This window comes from Nanorana parkeri, unplaced genomic scaffold (assembly GCF_000935625.1).
Source record: "Nanorana parkeri isolate BGI_ZX_2015 unplaced genomic scaffold, ASM93562v1 scaffold338, whole genome shotgun sequence".
In the NCBI taxonomy this organism is placed as follows: Eukaryota; Metazoa; Chordata; class Amphibia; order Anura; family Dicroglossidae; genus Nanorana; species Nanorana parkeri.
The window spans coordinates 170,647-180,805 of NW_017306606.1; the positions used below are offsets into that span (position 1 = coordinate 170,647).

The 10,159-nt window shown below is 41.0% G+C and overlaps 1 protein-coding gene across 1 annotated transcript in view; it reads right to left on the bottom strand.

Moving 5' to 3' along the window:
• Nucleotides 1–482: 482 nt before the first annotated feature.
• Nucleotides 483–10,159, bottom strand: part of LOC108788612 (mitochondrial import inner membrane translocase subunit Tim23) — a 17,613-nt gene continuing 7,936 nt past the window's right edge. The window contains exons 5-7 of the mRNA XM_018558413.1: nt 8,349–8,407; nt 7,515–7,625; nt 483–615 (exon numbers count right to left, since the gene is read on the bottom strand). Coding sequence (XP_018413915.1) covers nt 500–615; nt 7,515–7,625; nt 8,349–8,407 — 286 coding nt within the window. The 3' untranslated portion in view covers nt 483–499. The remainder of the gene's footprint in view (nt 616–7,514; nt 7,626–8,348; nt 8,408–10,159) is intronic.

Below are 10,159 nucleotides of genomic sequence, written 5' to 3' on the forward strand. Positions count from 1 at the left end.
GACCAGCATTTTTTTTTTTAAGAGAAGGCAGCAGTGGTGACTTATGGCTTTCTAATGACAGGTATCCATTATGTGCCCCACCCTAACAGTTAATTACACAAGAAAAAGCAAAAAAAAACAGTTTTCACATAACAGGTCAGCTTTAAATTTAACTAAAAATACAACATAGATGGTAATATAATACAGCACTCATTAAATATAATTTGGTAACATTAAATACAGCTTTCTTTTTTTAAAGTTAAAACTGACACTGATCCCTCTTCATCTAGGCCTTTTCTTGTCTCAGTGGGCAGCACGTATAGATTGAAGTCTTTCACAATAGCTGTGTGTTTCGATGTATCTTTCTTGACGTCCACTAAATCCTTCATGACTTGTTTACCTCTAAAACAATTGTCCACTTCAGGTCTCCAGTGTGGCAATTAACAAGAGTAGAAGGTCCAGAAAGAGGCTGAATACAATTCATCCCAAAGATAGCAGTTCTGTTCAGTTCCAGATGTGTTCATAATGATAGCCGTGTTGAAGAGCCTTTAATGTGTTCCCAGTTGTTATATAAAGCATAGATACCTGCAAGAGCAAAGCCTGCCAATCCACCGCGTGCTACTCCTCGTAATCCAGCTGTAGGAAGGAAATAAACGTTCATTTCTTAAAAGAAGTTCGACAGCTGAATTCTAGCACACAAAACTGCCTGTTTTATAACAGGCAGTGAGCTGCACCACTGTCCTAGAAAAATGCTGTTCCTGTTAAAGGTTTAGGTGAAATCTGTATGTTTAGTCCAAATATATGGCTTTCTCTTGAACCTTGACAGAGTACTGAAGCCGGTTCCCCTTTTTACAAGCACAGACAATTACATTCTTGCACATACAGCAGAAGCTTTTCACCTACATCACTTTATTGTGCTTTGCTAGGAAGTTAGTAGAGCCCTACCTTGCTTTATTAACAAATAGACAACAGTTCACAGGAATAGAAAACCCATCTACTTGATCAATGTGAAGGTTATGACATGCAAACATTTAAATTACGGGAACAGGTTTATCAAACCCAAGGCAATAAAAAGGCTGTAATGGCTTTATATGGAGAGGTTTAGCTTTCCTTACCACACCTTTCTATTGTTGGTAATTCACTTTTTGTGCAAAACAGTACTTTGGGGCCATGTCCGTTGAGCTAGGTTTTCTGCACATGGTGTGAACAAAGAAATGTGTTTTTTGTTCTTACTCAATGGACATGTTGTGAACAAGGCTTAATGTGCTCAGATCATGTGAACTCAGCTTTACTAGTAAAAAGAGAGGTTATACCCTGTTGACCCTGTGGCTTGCGTCTTTTTGTGTAACAAAAAGGTTTTCAACTTTTTTTTTTTACTGCGACTCGTGCTTTTAAAAAAGGTAGATAAGAAAAAAAAATTAAAAAAAATATTACTGGATTTTGTCAACCAACTTTCCTTTTTATTCATAGCCTGCCAAAATACAATTTGGTATAGATCATAATGGCTTAGTATATTATACAGATTACAGGGCCCCAGGGTTATAAACTGTTCTGCATACCGCAGAAAGGGAGGTTGAGAAGCAGAAGTGTAAAGGGGCAAAAGTCATACAGCTGAACATTACCACATCTGCAGAATCAGCAACACCCATCTTTCTAAGACTTGAGGAAGGAAATGTCACTTTCTTGGTGTAAAGATGCTTATCCCTGCAATTTCCTATTTTAGATATGTACCAGCAGTTTAAAAACAAATGTGAACTTGAAAACTAGACGGCCTATAAAGAAGTGTTGGTGGGCCAGGGAATACAGCCCTCAAGCACAGGACAGAAGGCTGATAAGGTAGCTGCTACATTTAGGCACACCGACTATCAGACTCCTGGGATTAGTCCTTAATTTCTCCCTTGAAAACAGACCTAAACTGTAGGCTTAGATTTACTTTAATAATATCAGTGGGTTTTGTGGAGAGAATGATAGGGCTGCAAGAAGCTGCTGACATCAGCAATTTCAATGCAGAATTCTCTCTAGGAGAAAGAGTCCTTACTCCAGCTGATTCCACTTGCTGCCTGGCCACTTCTACAAGCAGCAGCCCAACCAATGCCTTCCGGTGAAATAAAGCCCTGCTTTGAAAACCACTTCCCAGTTTCTCCCACACAAGCAGTGATTACAGCTGCTCAGGCCTATTCACCCTTCCACCAGAGATGTAATGTGGTTTCAGGATTCGAACAGCAATCGAACATTTGACTGCTGCATTATGCGTGCAGTGCGTGCTCTCCGACCAGAAATTTGAGGAAGCATTGTGAGAAGACATGTAGCTAGAGATATAGATATAATAAAAAACTGTAGATCAAAGTAACCGTAGAGAAACTGGCAATAATTCACAGTTAAGTGCAGCTAAATGTAAAAATGCTTTTTCCACCGAGGTTCCAATACCACTTTAACCTCTTCACAACCCATGATGAGATAATTCAGACTCCGTTCATACTTGTAGAGCCAGCAGCCGGCTTTACAGTAGAAGCGATTCTGGCGACTCTGATAAAGTGCCCCCCCCGGCCGTGTTTCCCGGGCTCCGCTGCCCCTCCTACGGGCCCGGGACTGGCGTCTCGGGTGTTGGTGGGAAGCTGAGAAGGAGAGCGGCAAAAGTCTGTCCACCGATCTCCTCCCCTTTCTATGGGACCGGGAGCCATGCGTATTGAATCACTTCCAATCCCTGAGCTGTCATTGCTGCGCTCCTGAAGCCTTTTGGATTCCCAATATCACCTTAAAGGAGGACCTGTCACCACCAATATGCTATCACATGGGGTTTTGTAAGCCCCCAGCTTTTGTCATAGCAATTGAAGTTAAAAAAAAAAAACACCAAAGTTTTAAATTAAATAAATTAAATGTAAAAATTACTTTTTTTCCCACCCCAGCGCATCATCACATAAAACACACGTCGGGTGTGCCTACGTACGAAAACGATAATTGCGCTACATGTTGTGTATCGTCGCACACGCCATAGTGAGAGCAATAATTCTAGGGGCCAATATTTACGTGCATCTCAAAACTGATAACCCGCAGGGGCTTTTAAAGCGTCGTGTATGGACTTTTTGGGGTACTGAATTCTGTCAGTTTCATGGATGCACACAATTTTAAACCTGGGAATGTTTGGTATCTATTTACTTGTTGTAACCTCATCTTTTATATTTTACACAAAAAAAATAAATGGTTTTATATAGTGTTTTGGGGAACTAAACTTAAGTGCATTTTTTACAAACTTTTTGGGTTTGATAAGTTGCGCTAATCTCGTGCAACATAAAAGTTTGCAACTGCCACCATTTTATTCTATAGGGTTTTGCCTTTCAGAAAATATATTGTATAATGTTTGGGGGTTTTAAGTAATTTTCAGGCATAAAATGTGGATTATAACATGTGTGCAAAAAAATTAAAAAGGCCTTTGTCCTTAAGGGGTTAAATCAAAGAAACAACTGTGTACTTCAAGACTAATGCAGATAGCAATGAAAAGCTGTCAGCAGTTTCAGAGAAGCACACCTCAGCTAAACACCCAGGTCACAAGCCAACAAAACAGTGATTTCCAGTGTAAAGCCTCACATTTCTCTGCCAGCAGCGTAACACTATCACAGGTACAGAGAAATCCTGGACAGCTGACTACCACTGGGACCTTCACAGGACAGCCATTGCTGAATACCTGTAACACAACATCCTACTGCATCAATAGACACAGCATAAGCCAGAGAAAAGATCATTAGCCTGAAACCATTACAAATACAAAATTAAAAAACAATCCTCAGGCATAAAATAATTACACACTTCTTAAAACAATGAATAAAACAGGAAGTCCTATGAATAGCTTGAATATCCTAATAGGCAAAGTTAAACTGACACTAAACTCAGAAGTTAAATCTTATAAATGCGTTCAAGTACCTTAACTATGAACAAAATGTATCTTATTTGTGCATCACTCGGCTGTAGATCCTCAAATCATTTTGGAATTGGTGCTGACACTGTCCTTCCTTCTGGAGGGGGGCTACTGTGGTTCCCCATGTTCCCTGTGTGTGTTGTAAAGTAGCCACCGCTCCAAGCTCACTCCTGTGATGGACTACAATCTCAGTACAAATTAGTAAAGTAAATATCAGTTTGTAGTCCATTACAAGATTGAGCTTGGAGTCGTGGCTATTTTACAACACACACAGGGACCATGGGGAACAAAAACTAGCCGCCCTCCAGAAGGAAGGACAGTGTCAGTATGAATTGAGAGATGATTTGAGGATCTACAGCCGAGTGATAGACAAATAAGATACATTTTGTAAATAGTTAAAAAGGTACTTGAACACATTAAGATTTACCTGCTGTGTTTAGGTATGTCCTAAAGACCCGAGCACACTTATCTTTACCCATGACCTGGTTTTAAACCTGAGAATATACACAATCCTACCTGAAATCCACTTTTACTACTGCCTGTTTACAAGAATCCTATCACATTACAAGAGACTGCCATAAGGCAAACAAAACCAGATATACAACCTAGGAACCTACAGACATAGAACATTTGGGGCCTCCCTCTGTTCCTGTTGGTAACTCTACAAAACAAAGAAACAATAACGTATAATATAAGCACAGGCAGAATGATTCCCTTTAGAGAATCAGATTAGCAGAGAGTCTGCATTGCTTCATTGCTTTAGGAGACTAGAGTATCCTAAGGCGGTCACAAAACCCTAAAAAACCCTGTCTCCATAAAGAGGACCCGTCACATCATATTTGCTATTACACAGGGGCTTGTTATCCTCCTAATGTGATGGCAATAAAGTTAGAAAATTAAGTAACATACATTTTTTTTTAAAGTGCAAACAAAATTCTTTTAAAGTCCCCCGCATACAAACATGCATCAGGTGCGTCTACATGCAAAAAAGAAAATTGCACCACACAAATGTCGGAGTGAAAGCAATAATACTAGGGCCATTAATCACTGCTTACACTAAACGGATGAGCAGTAAAAGCGTCGCCTATGGTTGCACACAATTTTAAGGCTTGACATGTTTGGCATCTATTTACCCGACGTGACCCCATCTTTTATATTTTACCAAAAAATTGGGTTTTATAGTCTGTTTCTGTGCACTAAATTTCATTTTAGTGTATCTTATCCTGAAAACACTGGCTTGATAAACATTTACCACGACATAAAAAATAGCAACTAGCATTTTATTATTCTACAGGGCCTCCGATTTCAGGAAATATATAATTGTTTGGGCGTCTGATGCAGTTTTGTAGCCAAAAATTCTGATTTTTATCATGTGTGCAAATGTAAGAAATTGCTCCAGGCAGCAAGTGGTTAATAACTATATTGCAGCAGCCCTGCCAGCCAACGAACATCAGGCCAGAGAGTTTTTGGCGTCTGCCTGAACCTATTGGGTGTCAAATTCTTATATTATATATTTAAATATTTTTCTCTTTCTGAAGAAAAAAAATAAATCAGTAATTGCAGTACTCCTAATTCTATCATCACAGATTTCCTACAATAGAAGATTCCATATTTGTAAACAAACAAATATTCTAAAAAACTGATTTCATATATTGTTGCCAACTAGGATCTTCTGACCTTCCATAAAATTAAAAAGGTTTCCAACTTTCAACTATGCTTTAATGAAGCAACGACAGCACAAGCCAGCATATTATACAAAATGCATTATGCTAAAACAGAGTACATGTTTTGTGCTTCACGTTGAAGATCACTTCAACTACATTAACTAAAGGCATTCTGTACTCTTCGAGTTGTCAGTGCTCCCACTTCCTATTTTGATCAGCTAGGTGCCCAGACTCTGTTAGATTTCAATTTTTGGTAAATGTCTAGAGGGGTGACAAGATGCAGGTTCTCTTAACATAACACTAGGACTGATTTTGCGATGACAGCAGTAATTTTAAAAAGTACGATCTGCCCATCTTGGACAGGCTAATCGTACTTGCGATCATCGCAAGCCCACCCCCCTGAGGGGCGGACTTCAGGTGAGTGCAATGCTGAACGGGCAGTGTGCGTACACCGGCCCGTTCGGCAGTGATCTCTCGATCATGTTAAAAACCAGCCGAAAACCGTACGATTCTCGGCTGGTTTTCCAACATGCTCGATATACAAAAGTCGTGCGACCGTACATTAGAAACGGTCGCACGCCTTCCATACACTGCACGATTCTCGTACAATCGCGGGATTTCCCACGATTCTCGTACGAGAATCATGCAGTGTATGGGCACCTTAAAAGGAGAACTAGGAGATGAGAGATTTCCACTCTCCTCATAGTTCTAGCCGACCTGTGACAATGAGACTGTCACAGGTCGGCTCAGTAGATCGGGAGGTGAGCGAACAAATACCGGCGTTCGCTCACCTCTCGATCCTGTCACTGCTCTCTGCTGGATTCCCCCCTCCCCGATCTGCCAGCGATGACTGGCAGAACAGACGGGGGAGGGTACAGCTGGCTCTGCCTCTAGATAGGCAGAGCCAGCTGTCACTCACGCAGCTGGGCGGATCCCGACATCCAGATCGGGATCCACTCGGCGTCTCAGTATACCGCGAGCTATAGCTCGCGGTATACTGAGCTTAGGGTAACGGGAGGACGCTAGTTTGTGTCCTCCCGTTACCCTAAGGAGAACTATGGGGAAAAAACACTGACTCCATAGTTCTCCTTTAAGTTGGTCCAGAGAATAGAAGCAGACAGGAGTTACCCAAGATTCTATCAAATCCTTGTAATGCTTCTAACTCCCTCAACATATATGGGAGTTTCATTTTATCTTTAAGGAGCTACACTAATTTGAGGAGGCAAAGTCAGATCACCTGCCGGATCTTTACTGCTCTCACCCAGCCCAAGCCAGAGAGCATGGCCAAACTATTGTTGTCAGAAGCATACATAAATTCTCCATGCATTTCTATGAAAAAATTGTGTAAGCAGATCACGGTGCATTTCCATTACGCTATATAGAAAAGGATTTGTATAGAACCCTGAGTAAATAGCACAACACCCCTAGTAATTTATTAACCCCTTCATGACTGAGGCCTTTTTTTCATTTTTTGCACCCATGTTATATTCCACATTTTAGGCCTGAAAATGACTTAAAACCCATAAACATTATATATTTATTGAATGCCAAGACCCTATAGAATAAAATGGTGGTAGTTGCAAATTTTTATGTTGCGCAATATTAGCGCAACTTCTTATTAAACCCCAATGTTTAGTGAAAAATGTAATTAAATGCCCCAAAACACAACAAAATACCAATTTTTTTAATGAAATATAAAAGATGAGGTTACAAATGAGTAAAACGATACCCAACATGCCCAGGTTACAAATTGCGTGCGTCCGTGAAACCATCTAAAAACACAGAATCTTTATTAACCATTACGCTATATAGAAATGTATTTTGTGCAAGGATAAAAGCACAGATGTTCCAAAACCAGGGGAAGCACTTACTGTTGTGGTTCAGGAAAGCAATAGAGACTGAAGTCTAAAACTTGCGCACACGTAAATATATCAATAAACTTCAAAAAATAAAAGCACCTGGAGATTTGTACAGCATCCCTGTCATTGTGCCAGCTGCTACAGTGTTCAGGTCATCTTCTGCTCCTCTGGTCTTCTCAATGATGACCCCAAAAGCACTGTACAATAATGCTGGAAATATGGCAACAGAAAATGTATGAAAACCTGACCCACATTAGTTTTCAATTTAGACACTTACATGTTGAAATTATTATGAATTTTAACATTTAAAAAGTATACAAGAATATAGTGATTATAATTGACAGGGCCATTCATTTCCACACTCATAAATACCCATAATATTTTCCAGGAAAACTGTCCTGTGAAACACTAGTTTAAAAATTGAGATGCTAGCTCGGGTGTTTAAAATGACCTTTGGCACTAAACAAATTGAGAACATTGTCGCAATGAAACTCTTAACCAAATACAGCTGGTGAAGTGGTCATAGCATGTCCTAGGACAATGCTGATAACGTCACACTGGGTCATTCTGAGTGCAAAAGTGTAACCAATGTTATTTGAATTACTAGCAATCCAAATGAGAAACTTTGGTAGAGTTCTCTGCAGAATATGTCTGGAGCCCCATTTATAGACACTAGCAAAGTTACGGGTCTCGCACACTTGTATTTTGTGTGCTTCCAAACTAGCACTAAACAATCAAATATTCAGCGCACTCTCAAGGAAGCATGGAGCTGCCCAATACTAGCGCCTCACTACCAGAACGGCAAATGTGGCGGTCAGTATAGAGGGACATCACTTTTATCTGCCAGCAGTGTAACACAGCCACAGGCACGGGATGGCTCTGGACAGCTGACTACCACTGGCATAAAGTATCAATACAGAATCTCTCACTTACCTAAGGATCCCAGTGTGTTGGCCCACGTTGCACCTTGTCTGGTGACCATATTCAGTATCCTGCACAAAAACAGGTTGATACAGATTAAGTCTAAATTTTACCAACTTTACTAAAGCCAAGTAAACGTAGTGGAAAGTTGTTCATGTTAAGGAGGAACATACAGAAAGGGTTCTTTACTGTTGGAACTAAAAATGCTAAATGGTTTTCTACAGAAACTGGTTTTAGCATCTGCTTTCAATGGGACCAACTAGAGCAGTGGTTCTCAACCTGTGGGTCGCAACCCACAGTTGAGGGGGTCCCCACATGCCTTGTGCTGCTCTAGGTAAGAGGCTCCTCAGCCTCCTCCTAGCGCGGCAGTGTCAGTTCTCCCAGATGTCGCTGCAGCAGCCGCAGAGGATCAGAGAGGGGAGCAGGCAGCAGTGAGGGGAGGCGAGTGCTTGATCATCACAGAGCCCGCACTGGGCACCACAGAGCACTCACTGGACGCCACCAGAGAGCCCACACAGATACTAGTATTGGTGCATCCCTAAATGTTAAGGTTGGGGGTCACCACAACTTGGCAAATGTGCCCAAGGGGTCCCAGCCCTAGAAAGGTTGAGAACCACTGAACGAGAATCAAAAAAGTTTTTCAAATTGATACTGTGGGCTGGTTTATATAGAAGTAAAAAATGAGGTGCATCGATTAGACTGTCAGAATTATTTCAGTTATGTAAACTAACCCATCTCTAAAAGGCTCTTATATTGGGGGGCCATTTATGAAGGAAAAAATAGGCTCCAAATCAGAAAGATTTGGAAAACTGGGCAGTAATAAAACAGTAAAATAAAGAGTTATAACTAGAGATGAGGTCAGGTTCGGTCTGACCCTCAGCTCCTTATGTGCTGCCCAATCAGTTGCGAGGTAATCAACGGTCCCAGCTTGACATGCCCGGCCCGCAGCAAATTTGGTGAAAAATCCTACGACACTTCCTTGTTCGGAGGAGCTCTGGTTCGGACAGGGTTTAGTCCGAATCTGAGCTTATCCCTAATTATAACACACATTAAAGAAAGGCAATGAAATGGGTGAGAAAGTAGATGAAGCAGCAGTTTGTCTCAGGTAGACAATGATATAAAAATAAGTGTGCTTTAAAGAGCCACACCCATGAACAAATTCTAAAACTACGAAAAAGAAGAAGTGTTGGTCATGTGAACATTACGCCACTTATTACTCAACCAAAAAGGGGGTGGCTGTTAGATTGATGCAAGGAGATTCGTGTAAAGGTTATAAAACTAAAATGTATACTTCCAGACTAGCACCGAACCACAGGACAATAGATGGTCAGCGCACTCTCAAGGAGGCACAGCACTGCCAGATACCAGTGCCCCACATCACCAGAACAGTGAGAGTGGCAGGAGGTATTAGATGGCAGTGCTTTTATCTTCCAGCAGTGTAACACTAGCACAGGCACCAGGGAGCGCTGGCTAGCTGACTACCGCTGGATCTAATGACTTTTTAAAGATCTCTTTACAGGCACCTATACCACAAGAACGAATTCAAAGTTAAGCTTTAGAATGGCGCTCTTTAATGCTACATGAACATGTAAAGAGAGAAATGTAGGAGCTGCCAGGGCAGGCATTATGATTTTAATCCAACTTATGGCTTCTCTACATAGCGAGTCACTGACCAGGATAAGCATGCAGAATGAGAGTTCATGCTGTTCAGAATTCACTAGCCATATGATTGTTCCCAAACAGTACTCAGTAATTCATTACACAGGGAGGCTGGATCAGGATAGTCCTGAAACCTGCATCTTTAAAAACAGAGCAAAAACATC